Source organism: Thunnus maccoyii, chromosome 17 (assembly GCF_910596095.1).
Source record: "Thunnus maccoyii chromosome 17, fThuMac1.1, whole genome shotgun sequence".
NCBI lineage: Eukaryota > Metazoa > Chordata > Actinopteri > Scombriformes > Scombridae > Thunnus > Thunnus maccoyii.
Window position 1 is genome coordinate 11681353 of NC_056549.1, and position 18723 is coordinate 11700075.

Below are 18723 nucleotides of genomic sequence, written 5' to 3' on the forward strand. Positions count from 1 at the left end.
TAGCCACGATAGCTCTAATAACCCTTAACTAATTTAATTATTACTCATTTGATTGAATTATTTTAACAGTACAATCATTTTTTGCAATAATTCAACTGTGCAATATATTCATACTGCACTAATACTGCATTTATATTGTATATTTCAACTAATATTTCTTATTTATACTATTCTAGCATTTTAACACACTTTTAGATCCCATTTCTCAGCATTATTTTTAAACTGTTGTTATATATTGTAGTATGATGCACATATTTTTTACATATTTCTTATTTTTCTTATAATTTCTCTATGCTTATGTACATTTATTTTCTAGAATGTGAGCAACTGTAACATGACCCAGTTTCCCCTTGGGGAAGTATTTTTGATTAAAAGCTAATTCCCACAGTATGGAATATTATGGAAATGCAGCACTGATTTTAACTAGTTCACTAGTCAATTTATTACAGATTGAAGGAAATAAAGGGCATGTAGCCACACACACACACACACACACACACACACACACACACACACACATGCACACACACACACACACACATCATACCCTTTATATGCTCTTAAAGGCTTAAAATATTTGTGCCAATCCTTGTATAAATATTTCTAATAAATAGTCACATCACTAATATTCCTGTTTATTATTCTGCTCAGATTCAGATTTATAATTAATCACATGTACTATTTTTTAATTAGAAACAAAAGAAGACAGAACTTTTTTTCTCAAAGAAGGTGGTGTGCGTTTGTTTTGTGTACCTGCCTGCACAGTAGCTACATCACCAGACCGAGGGCGCCACCGTGCAGCAAAACCAGCAACACTTGAATATTTCAGCAGCCTGCTCTCCCTCCCTCTCCTCCCTCTCCTCCCTCTCACTCTCTCTCTCCATCCAGCCTCCCAGTGGTTGAAGGGAGGAAAAGATGGCACCTCAGGAGCTGCTGTCAGCCACTCCGCCCGGCTTCTCGTCCTTCGGACAGCGGCGTGCTGCCTGCTGAAATGGCTCCGACCGAACCACCAGCCGCCTGACAGACACCGGAGAGCAATCACTTATTTTAAAAGACAGACCTGAAAACTGTGGACATCCGTGTAGCATTTATCCACACCCTGTCGCCTTTCCCACCCCCCCTTCAACATCTGCACATCCAGCCGGCTGCAGGCTTCGCCGGCAGCACCGCTGTTTTTATTAAAACATCCAGAGCTGCTGCTGCTGTTGGATCTGGATCATTTTATAAGAACTGAACTGAAAGGACAAAACACTGAGCAGATAGAAAACATCATTCATCTCATTCAAACGGACAGGAGAGGAAGATGAGGTAAGCAGAAGCATGCGTTGCTCTTTTGCTGCACAATAAAACGCAGACTGCGGTGATTCTACTGCGTGTTATTATGAGATATTAAAGGATAAAGCAAGATAAAGACAAAACATCCTTTTAACAGGCATGCTGTTCGTTTTATTGGCGCAGTTTGACTCAGAGGCCTGTGATGTGCATGTCACCGCAACACAAAAGGTGTACCAGATGAACACGCGCTTTTATTGACCGGCAGGTCACCTGTTTGCCGACAGAAAATGAACCTTTAAAAGAGACAGTAATCACAGCTGAGCAAGATTTCCACATACAGAGCCAGAGGGCTTTGATATATGAAAGCTAACATCTCTGACTCCAGCTCTGTGATGTGTCACGTGGAGGTTGTCTGCAGAGAAAAGGATGTGTTGTCATGGAAACCAGACTACAACTGTGAAATTGTGATATACATTATGATACTTAATTGCGACAGACAGCTGACACGTTTGCATCATTTGAGCACACCTTTGTATGTGCTCACAGATGAAGCGCGCACACGCATACACACCTTCCCAGCTGAGAGCCAATCAGCTACGAGTATTCATTAGAGCATCCAAGTCACAGCTGTTTGCGGGGATGCAAGCACTGGATTTACTGGCTGACTGTGTCGGCCAATCAGGTAAAATGTTACTGCCAGGACTAGCCGGTGCAGCCAATCAGGTGTAAGGCTGCTGCTGCGCAGGGTGGGTGGCGCCAGCACCAGCATTTGGCACAGGTTCACCATAAACAGGAGGAACCCTGAGCTGACTAATTGCTGTTGGCGTTGAAATCTGTGTGTGTGAGTGTGTGTGTGTGTCCCAAGGTCAGAGTGGGATTTGCCACCAGAGTGCCCTGCAGTAGGTCAGTGTCTGTTTTCCCCCTCAATCTCTCACTGCTTTTCTTATATGGCTTGACATGAGCCCTTGAGCAAGGCTTTATATACTCATGTAAGTTAATACTGTAGTCTATTGTATGGAAGACGGCAGATTAGATAAATGCACAGTGACGTGACCAAGTGACACCGCTAATTACCATCTTAGATTTGGCAGATCACATGTTTTATTCCATCTTGGAACAAAACATTTATACTATTTCATATTACTACTACTACTATATACTAATTGTCATATTGTTTTTTTTCCAGATAAAAACAATAAATGTATTTCACTATTCTGTAATGTCTAAATTTTTGATTATTTTTGTTTTCTGAATTGTTCCTTGAGCTGTTACACCACCATCCATATTTTTTTATATTATTATAACTCTCAACAACAGTGTTCATCAAGTATTTTTTAGTATGCACACTGACTTTTTGAGCATACTTAGTATGTAGTATGCAGTTTTGACAAAGCTTTATTCCTGCATTGTGATGAATCTCATCCTCATCAAAACTAAAACATGCTGGCTGCAGAATGTACTTATTTCACGTGTGGATCCACAAACCGTTGCCAGTCGAAGGAGTGTAACTACAGAGGTGCTGGGTTTTTGACAAGCTGTCTGCTGATACTGTTATAGTTTGTGTGACAGCCACTTAAATACACAGCTATGATATAGTATGAGGGATTCTGTGCTTCACGGAGGCGCTCTGTAGGTGGCAACATAGACTATGACTCACCACAACAAGCCAGCACTTGGTAGAGTTTGGTTCAGCTCAGCTGGGTGCATGTGAGTGAGTCTCTGCTGGTCTGTGTGTGTGGTCTTTTGAATATATCTGCCTCTCTGTTCATACAGTGAGTTGTGAGCGTGACATTGTGTTTATCTTTGCTGCCCTGCTGTAGTGTGCATGTTAGTTGGATTTAAAAAAAAAAAAAAAAGTTGCTGATATGCTCGAGCTCCACCTCAAACACACCGTACAACTGAGGTCAGATACTGCAGCATCAAGTCAAAACACTAAGACTAAGTTGTTTTTAAGTGTTTTTACATGCTGCAGGTCATGGAAAAGGGTTGAGATTTAACATCAGCACACAGTATATATAAATATAAATGCTATACTTCAGAAAGAGAGAACAGAGTTGTCTACTCTATTGTTCAAACCAAAAATTCACAGCCACACAAAAGAAGTATGCACAATTTATACTCCATATTTTGTTCCATATTTGAGTTAAATAATAAAAAAACAACCAAGGCTCATGCTTTATAAATCCTGGTAACTGCTACTCCTATTTGTGTTTTTCCTTTCACCAATTATTGAAGGAGTGAAAAGCTGTATCTGTTTCTCATTCGTCAAGATTAGATGCATTAGTTTCAATTATCTCCAGCTGTGGAGAGGTGGAAGGTGCCTCACGTCTCTGGGGGAAAATATTGGGACAGTAAAGCTTGTGTCAGCGATCCTAGTCCGGGAATTTGGGGTAAAGCACTGATCCCTGGCTTGATGGAGCCTGTCTGTCTGTCTGATTCCTCTTCTGGAGGTTGAGCATTTCTCTCTTCAGTGTCCTTCTTTGCAATCCCTTCCTCTCTCCCTCTTATTGATTAATAGACTGTGTTTTGCAAAGGCAGCAGCCTCTTTTCTGCGTTAATCTACTGGTTTGACACTTCACCAAAAATATATGGTGTAGCTTTTTAACCAAACAGGAAAACAGTACAAAAACAGCTTGACAACACCGTCCTTGGAACATAGTGAGGGCCTTAAACTGCCCAACCATCTACCAACCACTGACTATCACGCATTTTTCACATTTTGCTAATGTTTGGGGAGGTTCACATCGTCACCCACTACACCAAATATTGCAGTGCAAGAGAGGAGTGGTTCAAAGGTTGTCCAAAGACCTCTGAGAGAGATTTAAAAATACCTGTCCAGTACTTAGTTAAGTGAAGAGCAGGACCAGAAGGAGGGAATAAGAGACACAGTCTGGATTTTACACCTCGCACATAAGGGACTCACCCCATATATTTTGGCAAGTTTCTCCTTAGAAAGATAAAGATATGATGTAGCTTTTTGTGGTACATACAGTAGACACTGCCATGACATCGTCTCGAGTGCTCGTTAATGCTGAAACGAACGGTTGATTAACTGACTTGTCAATCGAAAGAAAATGAATGGCCAACAAGTTTTATTATTGATTCATTGAGAAGTTACTTATCAAGCAAAAAAGCCACAAACAATGCTGAAACTAGCAAAAAATTTTCAGCTTTGCTTGTTTTTCATGTCAATCACTCTAAATTGAGAATTTCTGGGTTTTGAGCTGTTAGTTTTTGTGATTGTGATGTGAATTCCTGACACTTCATAGACTAAATAATTAAATAATCAATTGAAAAAACAATCGAGTGGTAACTATACAGACCACGAGGCATTTTATTTACTCTTTGCAGACAGATCTATAATTAAATTGCTAATGTGAGAACACTGAACAAACGGCTGATTTCTTATCTTTTTGTCCGTTTCTGTGATAAGACTTTTGGTATTATAATAATCCAGTTTGAATTTGTATTCCAAGTGGTCACCTCATTTATTTTGTATTACCATCTCTCTCATAAGCCCAATGCAGAACTGACATTTCACATATGGTAGAAAATATTTATAACAGATTGACACTAACTGTCAGTCTGCGTTGATGACTAACTGCTCAGACAAATGCTTCTCTGACTAACTTGTACTGAGGTGAAGCTTTGTGTAGCTGTTAGTTACATGTTAAGTGGTATACTGTGACTAAACGATCCCTGTCTTCATTTGCTTGTGACTGACCCACCCCTCTCATACAGTTTGACAGCAGGATTGATGTGTGGTTCAGCCTGCGGCCTCAGCCTTCCCGTGGTGGCCTCCCGCCATCGCCGCCTCCCACATTTGCGTGGATTGGAGTGTTTCATTATTATGCTCTGAAAGCAAAGTGTGGGCTCTATCGATCTGGCATCATCGGAGTTGCCTGATGTGTATTGACAGGAGTGGTTTGTGGTATGTGTGTGACCCATATGAAACAGCGTGCTGGTTTATGCAGGACAAGGGCAAACACATAGAGGTGAACTCAGTTTAACCTGGATGCTCATTCATACCAGCTGACTGCCTAATTCAGGTGCATGAATGTAGCTACTGTGGGTGTGTTCAACAGGAAAATCAGCTTCAAAGAGGTTGCTGATATGGGGGGGACAACTTCAGCATGTGCATTTCCTAAATACACCAGCACTGTAAACCAATATTCAGTGCATCTGGTGCCAGACCTAAAATAAATCATGAAAACGTCATGGTTTATGGTGTTGGCTGTAAAGTATTGCTGTACCACAGAGTCATGCCTTGCAGTGGAGGTCAGATTTCTCTCTCAGTGCATTGTTCTCACTGTACAGCTGTGTGCTTTGAAGATTGCACAGGTGTGTGATCTTGATTACAACCTCGTTATAAAGTTACAACCTTAAAAGTTGAGGTTTTGTTCCTGAAAGTGTTGGAATTTCCCGTCAGGTTACCAAAGATGCGACCATCTCATGTTCCCTCAGTATGGTAAACACGGCACTGCTTTTTCACACATTTTATAATATCTTAAATGTTCCACGGCTTCTTACCCAGTTAAACATGTCGGTTTGAAATGTGGCTTTCACTGTCTTCAATGTTATGCTAAACTGATAACAGTTGCGCTAATAAGATAAAATGCATAATGTCACAGCTAACAAAGCTAAACGGCAAGCACTAAGTTACAATTAATCACATGTTAAAGGAATAGTTCGACATTTTGGGGAATAGACATTCGCTTTCTTGTTGAGAGTTAGATGAGAAGATAGAGACCACTCATATTTGTGCTCCAAAAATGTAGCTACAACCAGCAGCCTGTTAGCTTAGCTTAGCATAAAGACCATAAATAGGGGAAACAGCTAACCTGGCTCTGTCCAAAGGTAAGAAAATTTGCCTACCAACATCTCTAAAGCTCACGAATTAACACGTTATATCTTCTTTGTTTAATCCGTACAACAATCAAAGCACAGAAATGACATACTGTGGTTTTAGAGGAGGCTATGTACCTGGCTATTTCTTTTTATGCTTTGATTTTTGTATAGATTAACCGAGATATAAAATGTTAATTAGTGAACTTTTGAGATACTTGTAGGCAGATTTTGTAACCAAACCAGCTTAGTTGTTTCCCATTTTTCCAACTTTTGTGCTAAGCTAAAGTAACCAGCTACTGGTGGTAGCTTCATATTTACCAAACAGATATGAGAATGATTGGCATTATCATCTAACTCTCGACAAGAAAGCGAATAAGCGTATTTCCCAAAATGTCCAACTATTCCTTTTGGTTTTAGACCACAATGAGATGGCAACATGTAGCCTTTCTGCTAACAGTTACAAATAACCAGGATGCTTTTGATTCATTTTGCTCTTGCCAACTACACTTTAAGCCAAAATTCATTAAAAAAAAAAAAATGCTGTTGATGGATCTGTGACAGTGTATGACCGCTGAAAGTTCAGCTGTGGTAGCTTGTGTAGTTTCTCTGCTTGCACTAATTAATGGACTTCCAGTGACTTGTATACATTGATATATTGCAGAAGCTGTATCTTACAGCTTGTACCATGTTGCTTGTGCAGCCACATTGCATTTTTGAGCAACAACATGCACATCTGTCATAATGCATTTCAACATACATGTAACCTGAAATGGAGAAGGATGTAGCACACTGTGATACATCCAGTGTCAGGTGCGAGGTCACGTGTCTTGTCTCTGTTGTGAATCTGTATATTAACACACACAGTGCATTCTGGGTAATGACAGTGTGGTTTATGAGTCATAATTATGCACACTGGGGCGTCACAAGGCAGAGTGTTGAGGCTTATCCACACAGACGCATGTGTGTGTGTGTGTGTGTGTGTGTGCCTGCGTTGCCTGAGTTGCCTGAGTGTGTTTAAGTGAAAGAGAGAGAGAGAGAAGTAATCCAATCTTTGTGAATGAGAGGGAAATCACTCCCTCCTCCTTTTCCCCGCTCTGTCTCCCTTCCCCCTCTGTGTCTCCTCTGCCAGCTCCCATTGGTGTGTGGCGTAATTAAAATGATCAGCTCATGTGAATCAGACATGTGTGTGTGTGTGTGTGTGTGTGCATTTGTTTGCAGCTGAAATTCAGTCCTGAGGCCTGAGAGGATGAGCTAGTGTGAGTTAACTGAGAAGACAGGAAACGTCAGAGATCTTTAACCTCCTCTCTGTCACACCTCTCACACTCATTTAATCCCTGTTCTTTCTCCACCTCACTTTACCTTTGTGTAGCGTGACTACATACAGGTGGATTGTGGGTGTTGAGGGGATGAAGGGAGTGGGAAGTCAGATTGGATTATACAGAACGACGTGTGACGTATGTGAATATAATCTGTATGTATTTGGACAGTGACACATTTTTTATTGTTTGGACTCCAGAACATTGGATTATAAATGAAACAATGACAATGAGGTCAAAGTGCTCACATTCAGATTTAATTTGATGGTTTTCACATCTACTGTATATTGCATGAACTGTGTAGGAATAATAGAGTCCTTCCTAAATCCCCCAATTTAAAAATAAAAACAATTGAACAATTGGCTGCTCAGGTGTTTCTTGTTAAGGTGTGTTTCATTTCATGGTAACTTGGAAATAATTGTCATCTCTCAATTTGAGGACTAAATAAGTGTCAATGCAAGTAAAGCCGGCCATCGTGAAGCAGAAAAATCAGAATAAATAAGAGATCAAACTCTTTGCAACTGTCCAGCAGTTAAAGAAGACTTCTGATATGTGCAAAAACTACCATTAAGACAAGTCAGCATGGGCTGGCACAACCTCAGAGAATTGATCACAAGCTTTTTTACGCCTCAAGAGTAGAGAGGCCAGGTTGCAGTGGCAAAAAAAGTTCACTTTTATTGTCTCCCTCAGGAGAAACTTTAATGTAATATCCATTACTTGTGTTTAACTGTGATATAGAGTTCTATGCTCTTTCACAGAGAACAAATGTCACAATGCAGCCAAAACAACCGGACATTTTTAACATATTTTTCTTAATGTTCCTTGGCCGTAACAAAATATGGAATAACACTGGTGGGGGAAGTACTACAACAGTGTGCCTACTCAATGGGGAAGTACTGCTACTTTAGTAAGTAAGCAGGCTAGCAACTGTACATAAAAAGGTGTCTAGATACAGTCCACACTTAAACATACTACACTTCTACATACAAGTGCTAAGTCTCAGTTTTAATTTGAGTAGGTTTACATCAATATAGAGAGAACTGTGTGGGAGTTATGGCCCTTTTAACACATGGTGAAGCACAGAGCTTGAAGAACCAAAAACTGTCCAAATACTTACTGTCTGGACCATTTATAGACAGATGAGGCAAAAAACCCCACAATAAAACACCACAATATGAAGATGTTCTGTTGTATTATTTTAATGGAAATGTACCAGCCGATTAAAAAAAGTAGTTATTTTTCAAAAAGAATAAAAAGTGAACTATGAACATTATGCATTACCCAGCACCTTCCAGCTAACCAACAGTGCTGCCTGTAGTGTATCAACACACTTCCCAAATCTGATGCCACCTTCCCTGCCAGTCTCTCATCAGCAGCATCATTTTTCTCTCGATCTTTGTTATATTGACCCTGTCCTGTCCTTCCTGCCCCATGTCACACACACACACACACACACACACACACACACACACACACACACACACAGGCACACTTAGTCATGCTGTGCGTGGGACAGAAGGCCATCCCTCCTGCTGTATGCTAATAGCCAGGTTGTTACAGTAGCAGTTGGCTACACTTTCTCTCTCTCCCTCCCTTCCTCCCTTTAACACACACACACACACACACACACACACATACACACACACACACACACACACACACACACACACACGCATGCATGCACACACACACACACATTTGCACATGCTCATACAGTGGAAACAGAGGTGTGTAGCTTTGAGGATTAGAATAAAATCTGCTGCCTGTTTCAAACCTGAGAGTAGAGATAGATTGGGGGATGGGTGTATACTGTAAGTGGAGGCTGGATGTCCTTTCACCCTTTCTCTATTCTCTCTCCATCTTTTTCTCTCTCCCTCCCCCATGTTCTTGCCCTACCTCTAACTCTCTCTCTCTCTCTCATGCAGCTTATCTTCATCCCTCCCAGTCATTTAACTCAGATGGACAGACTACCTGTCTATCCATCTGTCCACTCCTCTATCCCCTTCCCTCAACCCCTCCTTCTTTTTTCTTTTACTCCAAATATCCCAGCCTCCTCTTTCATCTGTATGTTATAAAATCATTCCTACTCTTTTCCCCATCTTTGACCCTTGATCTGTCAGTCTGCTGTGTTTTTTCTGCTTTTGTTTTTTTCTTTTACTCAGTTTCTCTTCTCTGCTCACATCGAGACTGAGGCTGTATACTCTCACAGTACCGCACACAAACACACAAACTAGAGTGAAGACTACAGTGGTGTCCATTTTGGTACTAGAATATGGTGGTAAACAAGTTGTTGACCTCCTGAAAGAAAGAGAAAGATGAATGAAGTTAAGTCAATGAGAGCTAATTTTCATCTTGCATCTTATTTTGAGCCATAAAGAATTGCTTGGTTACATGGATGCTCTTATGTCATAAAAAATGCCACAGATTTTAGATTTCTGACATAACTTGATTTGTCAGAAAGAGATTATATCATCTAACTGCAGATTTTTTGGCTTGTTTTAGGAAAATAAAATTTAATGTCTGAATAGCAGACTAAATGCCTTAATCCGGGATCAGACTACGTAATATCAGCCCAATAATGGACTGACCCACACTGGGGTCGACACAAGGTGCAGCATCATGATGTTAGAATGTGAGCATTTTTTGCCTTCTCACTTAGTTTTGCAACGTGCTTTGTGACGTTGACCCAGAGGAGCACAGAACGCACCTGTTGGTGCAATATCACCCTCTGTTCACTATTCTAAATATATGCCGCAAACCACCACGCTCACCCTCTTTCTGCTATGTCAGAAGGATAGAGACGACGCACCAAGTGACGATGGATGATCCCAGTTTCACTTTCATGCATATGTAAATATGTGTTGGTACTGTCAGGTGGAATAGTGAAGTTGGCCCCTGGCTCTTGCTTGTTCTCCCTCGTTCACCTACAGTATGTCATGGAAGTTGTATAGAACGCCATGATTGGTCTAATGTATAGTCTGCCATGTCTTTGGGCCAAACAATGGCAATAATGTATGACCTAATTTGACACAGTTACCATCTATAAGGTAAAACATTTTGTAGTCTGATCCCGGCTTTTTATTTTCCAGTGCATCATTGGCTTTTAGCAGCTTGTGTTAAACTATGTGGATTAATGTAAAATACTCTAACATTCATTGCCTGAACTTACCTTGTATGCATTAATCTGGCTGCATGGAGCTGTTGGGCACAAAAACTGTTTAACATTTAAAGTGGCTGCTGAACTGACAAAACAAGCTGAAACAGAGTTTGAAGCCACTTGACTCCACCAGTGAAGTTCAGTTTACTCATCATAGGAAGTACCACTCAGCCTGTAAAAACAGAGGTTTTTTTTAACAGAAAAGCTTGCCTTACTAACTGGCATGACTGGCATTTACTAGGCTGGGGGGAAGTATGGGAAATGTAAGACCTAGCCTTTTTGGCACTTGACCCAAACTTAAAGGACCAATGTGTAGGATTTAGTGATATCTAGTGGTGAGGTTGCAGATTGAAACCAAATGAATACACCTTCCCTCCCCCTCCCCTTCCAAGCCTGTAGGAGAACCTACGGTGGCCGCAAAAGTTGCGAAAAACGTGAAAGGCCTTCTCTAGAGCCAGTGTTTGGTTTGTCCATTCTGGGCTACTGTAGAAACATGGCGGTGCAACATGGCGGGCTCCATGGAAGGGGACCCGCTCCCTCTGTAGATATAAAGGGCTCATTCTAAGGTGATGAAAACACATTTCTCATCTTCAGGTGATTGTAGACTAATTAAAACATACTTATGAATATTATATTTTATTTCTGCCAAATCCTTTCCATTAGATGCCACTAAATTCTACACACTGGACTTTTTAAAGTCAAGATATCTCAAAATGTGTCTCTTGCAAGCCTCCCAACTTTGTGGAGCACAAAATCACTGGAGTACTGCTTTAAATTTGTGCTTCACTTCCTCTGGAACTGTAACGATGCCTCATCTCTGCACGCATGCTACATGATGCAACTTAATGCAATCTAATTTGAAGTAAATATCTTTCTCCAGGGTCTAGTAAATATGTGAACTAATATCACATGGATATAAAGAGCACAAGGATGAAATTAGATTTATTCCACTAGGTGAGACTTGTGGCCAAACAGCATTGTATGTAGGCAGAAAGCCAGCTCTAAATTGCTGTCAAATTGCAATGCCGACTGTCGTCCACACCAATTACAGAGCAAACCATGTCATGCAACAACTGTAAAACCAGTCCGATCAATGAAATTGCCTGCTGGCAAAACACAGCAGGACAGATATGATGTGGATGATGTGAGGGGAGTGAGCTGTACTAGAAAGAGACCACGGGTGGGATATTTTCCCGGGATATTGGAGTGTGTACAGTAAATATGTGAGGGATTTATTGGTTACTGGCAGACCAATGTGATTGGAACCTACCCAGAAGATTAGTAGCCACACACCACTTTACTGTATGTATCACTATAATCTACATGTATCTGGATAAATGGAGCACATGAATATTAAAGGGGCAAATGTTTTTATTGCACTGACAAATTTGGTGGCTTTCTTTGTGTTTTGTTGATAGGAATTGACCCTTATTCCACTGTTGCACTATTTTATTTTATTTTTTTCCAGCATTTTCAAATTGTATGGTGTCTTTTAGGAATATTTTATGAATTGAAAACCTGCAGAAAATGCTTTTCTATATTGTAATGTGGTTCACATTCATTCTGTTCACTGGCAGTTGAGGCTCATAGTAATGTATTGCTTTTTTTCATCCCACCTGTATCCTTTTTTATTAATGAACATCCATTATAAGCTTTCAGTTCATGTACGTACATGTGTGTGTGTGTGTGTGTATGTGTGTGTGTGTGTGTGAGACTGTGTTGCATCCGGAGCTCCACCCAGGCCTGGCATGCCACCTCAAATCATATGCGAGAAAGATGGGAGCCATCAGATGAATTAAAATCTGTTGCTCCTCCTCCTCGCCTCTCTTCCCTCTTCCCTCTCTCCAAGCGGGCTTACGCATCCTCGCCTCAGCCAATCCGGCAGCTGAGAGAGGAGAGAGCCGAGGGGGGGGTAGGGGGTGTGAGAGGAGGAGGAAGAGGGGAGGGGGAGGAGGGGCAGGACCAGCAGCCTCCAGGGCTGGCGGCCCATCGCTCTTGTCACAGCTGGGAGGGGAGGATGGCTGGGAGGGGAGGAGAAGGAGGAGGGAAGGGGGGAGGGGGGGGGGGTGGAGAGGGAGTAGGTAATCCAATGAGACACAGAGAGGAGAGGCAGTGCGAGGGCAACGCCTCACAGCACCGGGAATCTCTCTCTATCTCCATCTCTCTCTCTCTTTCCCCCCCTCTCCTCTGCCTCTGAAGCGTAAAAACCAAAGGACTCTCATCTCCCATTCAGTCTTCTCTGTATGTGGCTGAGAGCTGCTATCATATTTTCAAGTCTCTTTCATATTTTCACCATTTCTCCTTCATTTTTTTGCCTAATTTTGCCTCTCAACCAGCTAAAGGATGAATTTGTGACCAAAAACCAGGATTATTTTGGTTACTCGTGTGTGTGTCTGGGAGGCAGCATCTTTTAATGGAATCATCTTTGTTCTGAGCTCACAGCTGCTGAGTGTACAGAGGCTGCTAGTGGGGAAATAGGTTAGTGTGCCTGTTCGGTGCCGGGCAGCAGAGGTGATTGAATGTTCTGTGCACGGAGGAGACCGAGAGGAGGGGGATGCCTTCCTGGCGGTAGCGCTCTCTAGCCCTGCAACCATTCGGGGAGAAGGTGACCGGGATGCTGCCGCTAACCTCCGACCTCTAGCGAAGTGTCAGCGAGCAAATTCAGCGCAAACAAAAGGAGATTGTAGCTGAAGAAAAAGCAGCTGAGACAACAAATACAGACATTTTTTGTTTCCATTTTTGTAGTCGCGGAGCAGGACTGACCTGTGTGTCTGCTGAGTGTGGACACCATGGACATCAACCTTCAGTCGCACCGATTTTACTTCCCCCAGATCTACTGTGCTGATCCGGGGGCTCAGCCGCAGCTCACTGAGTTCAAAGTCAGGTAGGCAAACAGGGGTGGGAAAGGTGTTTATGATGGATCCATCACTTGATGAGAGATCTATCACTATTCCTGAATGGAGTCAGGTGTGATGTCTCCATTTGCCTTTGTCACAACTCATGTTTAGATCTACCTAAAATATAACCCGAACATCATGATAGTCTTTTACAACAGATCCCCAGCTGCTGTTGCTGCCGCTGCTGCTGCATATAAATTTTTGTATATGATGAGTGCCGCTGTGAGCGCCTGGTTGCCCTTGCAGGGGGATGGGGCTGCATGCTAATGTGTTAGCTAGCTGTGCAGAAAGTGTTAGGCTCCTGGGAGAAGCAGAGGGCATTGATGGCCTATGAAGGAGCTTGCCAAGTTTGGACAGAGGGGGTGACAGTGCCGCAGTTGTGTTATATTCGCCGTTTACTCCCTGTGGCCGCTGTAGCCCTCTTGTTGGCTGCCTCTGTGGCTCTTTTGTTCTCTGTGTTTGCGCTCTTTCTGCTAGTCTTCCTCTCCAATCAACGCTGAAAGTGCTCAGGGTGCCTTGTTGCATCCACAGCCGACGCCTGCCGTCATGGTTTCAGAGCGCTCCAAGACGCATGCTCAGATATGCAACAGCTTCCCTGCTCTTTGTCTTGTTGAGACATAATTGTGCTGGATGGAGCTGTTGCATTCAGCCGTGCAAGAACTCACACCTGATGCTGTGTGACATCCAGGCAAGAAAATGTTTCATTTCACTTCAGTGAGGCACACATTCACCTATTATTTTGGTCTTCTTTCAGCTATGTGTCCTTGTATCCATCACCATACATCCATCCTTGCATCCATGGTTTGAGATGTCCTTGTAATCTGGTGTGCGATATGTTTGACGATTCCTTCTCTAACAGCTCTGATTAGTGCAGCTTTAAGGGACTCAGCCAGAGTTTTGCCCCACTAAGCAGCTTTTAGCTTGGCCAGGGCTCCAGGCGGGAGCAGCTTTATGGGGCTACAGCGTGTCACTATCACGGCCTGGCCGAGCTCCCTGGTGGCTCTATGGGAGTCTGAGGGCCACATCACCAAGAGAAAGAGAGAGAAAGAAAAGATAGAAGTGAAAGTATCTGTATTTTTAACCATCTCTATTAAAAAAAGGAGGAGAAATAAGGAATAGTGTATGTCTTTACCCATTTCAATTTTTGTTATCTTTGATGATGACTTAATTTATCACATTTCTTTTAGATTATTTTTTTCAGGCTTTTTGATTTTATTTGACAGACAGTGTAGAGACAGGAAACTGGGGGGAGAGAGAGGGGTATGACATGCAACACAGGTCCCCCGTTGGGGATATGAACGCCATGGACGTTGCGTTCATATGGTATGCACCTTAACCATTAGGCCACCAGGGCGTCCCAATATATCGCATTTTTAACCCTAATGTGATACCGTATATGTCATACCTGCTGTGTTTTAGCATCGTCCTTTTAGTCCACAACGGTTATTTACACGACGTTTTAAGCCTAATAAACAATTAAACAGATTTGATCCGCTGCAGTCTCACTTCAGTGACCTTTCGTGAAATGTCTGCATCGGCAAACATCAGAAAATGTCAGCAAATATCAGCGTTTGATGTGTCTGTGTAGACTACAACCTCAATGGGGGAAAAAAATACAGTCTCACACATTTCCCGGCTGCGCCTTTACACCTCTGCTCTTCTTAGCTGCAAGAAGGACACACAAGGGAGCAACACCAACACACACAAACACACAAACTGCCTGCATTTGTAGAGATTAAAGAGGTTTAAAGTGTGATGTGTTTTCATTAAACCAATTCAAGCTCACAAATTAGATTTTATGTAATGATTACTCACAGACTGCTGTATCTATTTCTGTGCAGATTAACCACTTGCCATATTTTTCTTGAATGTCAAAGTTAGTTCAGCGCAATATAAATAGGAAACAGCTACACAGGCGGCATCAATAACCATATTATTGCAATTGCAAGGTGAACCTATTAGAGCTTGAGTGAGAGGGAAGATGAAGCAGAGAGACTGTAGATAAGAAAATGAGAAACCAGGAGAGACAGAGGAAGAGAAAAAGGCATGGGAGGGACATGAGATGAGAGGGAGAGAACATAAGAGACCAGGGGAGAGAGGGGGGATGGTGAGAAAAGCAAAGCTAAGCAAAAGGGAAGAGAGAGTGGATTGAAAATGTGAGAAGGAAACGGGCAGACTGATGGAGGTGGAATTAGAGGAGAAAGGAGTGATTGTAGGAAAAAAAAAAAAGGAAAATATGTTTGAATGTTTTGGTGGGTTTTTGGTGCAGCACATGCCTTGGAAAAAAACCTTTACAAAAGGATGCTGGGATATTAGCACCAGCCTGGGCTCCATGGTGACCGATGTAGCCACGGTATAGCCAGATAACCATGACAACCAGTGCTTGCCAATCCATGCGAGCACATAGACACATGTATCTATGTATCTACATGTATGTACAGACATGCACACACACAAACACATACAGAGAGAGTGAGAGACCTTCTGCTGCCGTACTTCAAGCTATAAGGGAAAACCCCTTCTTGTTGTGTTGTGTGTTCACATCCATGTTTTCTTTTTCCAGAGGATGCACAGCAATTATATTAATTCAAGAAAAGCAACTTGTTCATTTCGAAAACAAATAATTGTGTCATTTTTTGATTGTCCATCTGTTGACATGCTGAGCACTTGTTACAGCTACTTTTTTGATTGATATTTTCATGGGCAAAGAAAAAGAAAAATAATGAGGATAATCAACTCTAAATGTCAAATAAATTCAAAATGGAAGACATTTTGCTTCAAGGGGCAAGTTTTAACGACTGTAGCGCACTGAAACTTGCTAATTCGCTGATAAGCTACATTAAAATGTCAGCAGAACAGTAAGGTGAGGTTTTTTGACTTTGGTGTGTGATATCAGATAAAACTAACTGTGTGTTTCCCCTTTTAAATTAACCTAATTGACTTGTATTAGTGTTAATATGAGATTTGATGTGGCTGTAGGCTGACTGCTAGCGACGCTTTGCAGCCATTTTGCCACAGGGATGTTGACACTTCTGTAGTTCTTTTCACCACGAAGGAAATATTGTCAGAAATTCAGGATGAAATCACAATAACTCTGACTCAGAATTACAACTAGGAGTTTACATGATCGTTTTTTCCCCGCTCTGCATATCATAATTGAATGATATGATGTGAATGAGACATTAGCTCTATTAGCAATTAGCCAGTCTTCCCTCCGGGTGTGGTATCCACTGCATACAATACATTTGTCTTTAGAAAACAAATATAATGTGATGGAATTTCACTACAAATTAGTTTTACATAATTGATAATGACATTCATTAAAAGCAGACTGGATATACAGTATAAAGCTGTTTGTTTCTGTTGTTAGCTAGATAGGGATGCGCTTTTAAAGGGGGTCAGATAACGGATAACTTTACACATCTCAACATGCCCTGTGCTAAACACCAAGGAGATTAGATTCTTGCAGCTTTACTCCCAAAGGATGAAAGGAAAGAGGTGATCAGAGGACAATTCCTTTTTCTCTAAGTTTCAAATGTGTGCTTAAATCAAGACAACTTCAGATTTTCTGACCCCACCCACTCCTTTCAAAAAAATGAGATTACGGTTGTACTTGCCAATTCGTCTTCAGCTCCTTTACTTCATTCACCTTAAAAGCCTTTGACTTAAGTCCAAGAGCAGCTGTAATGTAGCCTAAGTTATTGCTTGAGGATTAAGTCTTGGGATGATGGAAGGGCTTTCTGTTTTTCAGGATTCCCAGAGGAGACCAAACGTCAGTATTATTCCCTCAGTGCACTGTGGTCTGACAGATTAGAGATGCAGTCCACCGCACATGCATGTCAAACAGAAGAAAGCACTGCTGGAAATTTGTGACATATTCTGGGTCATTGAATCCACTGAGCAATGATTTGTGGCACAAAGAGAGACGGCACACAACCACATGTCCACTGTGGCACTGAGTATGTTGCAAAAGATGACGAGTCGTCCAATTACAGATGCATCGGATGCCTGGGAGTGTGTGTTATGCAGACTATCAGGTCCTACTGTAGTCTGCAATTGAGAGCACTTAACCTAATGGCCCTCAGCAAACGTTCAACTGTAAAATGGATCACATGGAGTCATGTCTGCCTTGTGTGTGTTTGCATCTGTGCATATGTGTGTGTTTGTGTGTATACCTTCACAGTAAGTAACAGCAGTTAAATGGCATCATGGGGATCAGAGCACAGCTCCAGGGCATCTCCTCAGCTTCTCCGTCTTTTAAACCTACTTTTCCTACTTATAGATGGATTCTCTATAAGTATTGCTTTTACGCAATCGGTTCTCACCTACAGCGTGAGCATAGCCGGGAAAAATTTTTCCCCTCCGCCAAATGGAGACGCATGCATTTTTTAAAGCTAGCCCTGCTCTTCACTGTCGTCCCTATCTTCCGTATCTTTCTGCCTCCTCGATTTATCTTTCTATCTGCTTTAATCTCTCTTTTCTCTTCTCCCTTGTTCTCTTATCTTCCTGTCGCTTGTTTCTCCCTTTTTTTATTTTTGCTCGTTCTCTCTCTCTCTTCCTCTCAGCATGGGGTCTGACCGCCTCTGCCCAACCGTTTGATTCATGGCTCATGCCTGGGCTGATTGGGAGAGTGATTAATCCTGCCTGCGTGCGTGTACACTGACACACACTCATCGGTGGAAGTCAACAAAGTGTGATTCCTATAATATGTTTACAGTAGCGCTCAGCTTCAGCTGGAGGTAGACGAGGACAACCTGAGGCTCTAGACTCGCTATTAAACATTCCAGCAAACGCTCATTAAGCCGAGATCAAGATTCCCACGAACAACAAACTAGACAGGAATGTCTGGCTCCTTGCTGGACTCGGAGTCTTAAATGCCACAACAGAAATGAAACGTCCTTTAAGGTGATCTACGTGCACCTGCAGGATTCAAATCTCATCTACATGCACCTTATCAAATCTCAGCTGTTCACAGCAGATTTACTTGTTTGTTTAGGGCTGCAGACAACTCATCAGGGATCTATTGACCATGTGTTGTCTCCGCTGAAGCTTATGTTATGTCAGAGGATTTGGCCGTCTTTGCAGAGACATAAAGGACCATCCGAAGTCTAAATCCTCCACCGCTGAGTCTCTCGGTTATTTTCCACTCTCTCTTCTGTCTCCCTGATATAAACCCAATGGGGTCAGACATGGACAGTCCTTCCTTTTTATTTCAGTTGTTCTGCTTTGC

At 42.1% G+C, this 18723-nt stretch overlaps 1 protein-coding gene across 4 annotated transcripts in view; it reads left to right on the forward strand.

Annotated features, from left to right (window-relative positions):
• The first annotated feature begins 820 nt into the window (after nucleotides 1-820).
• The window catches only part of evlb (Enah/Vasp-like b), a 49560-nt gene continuing 31657 nt past the window's right edge, over nucleotides 821-18723 (forward strand). For 2 of the 4 annotated variants that reach the window (XM_042391481.1, XM_042391482.1), the window contains exons 1-2: nucleotides 2056-2178; nucleotides 13342-13480. In XM_042391481.1, the coding sequence (XP_042247415.1) occupies nucleotides 13386-13480 (95 nt within the window). In that variant the 5' untranslated portion in view covers nucleotides 2056-2178; nucleotides 13342-13385. Of the gene's footprint in view, nucleotides 1309-2055; nucleotides 2179-13341; nucleotides 13481-18723 lie in introns of those variants that run through there. The other 2 variants (XM_042391484.1, XM_042391485.1) reach the window with 2 other exon arrangements.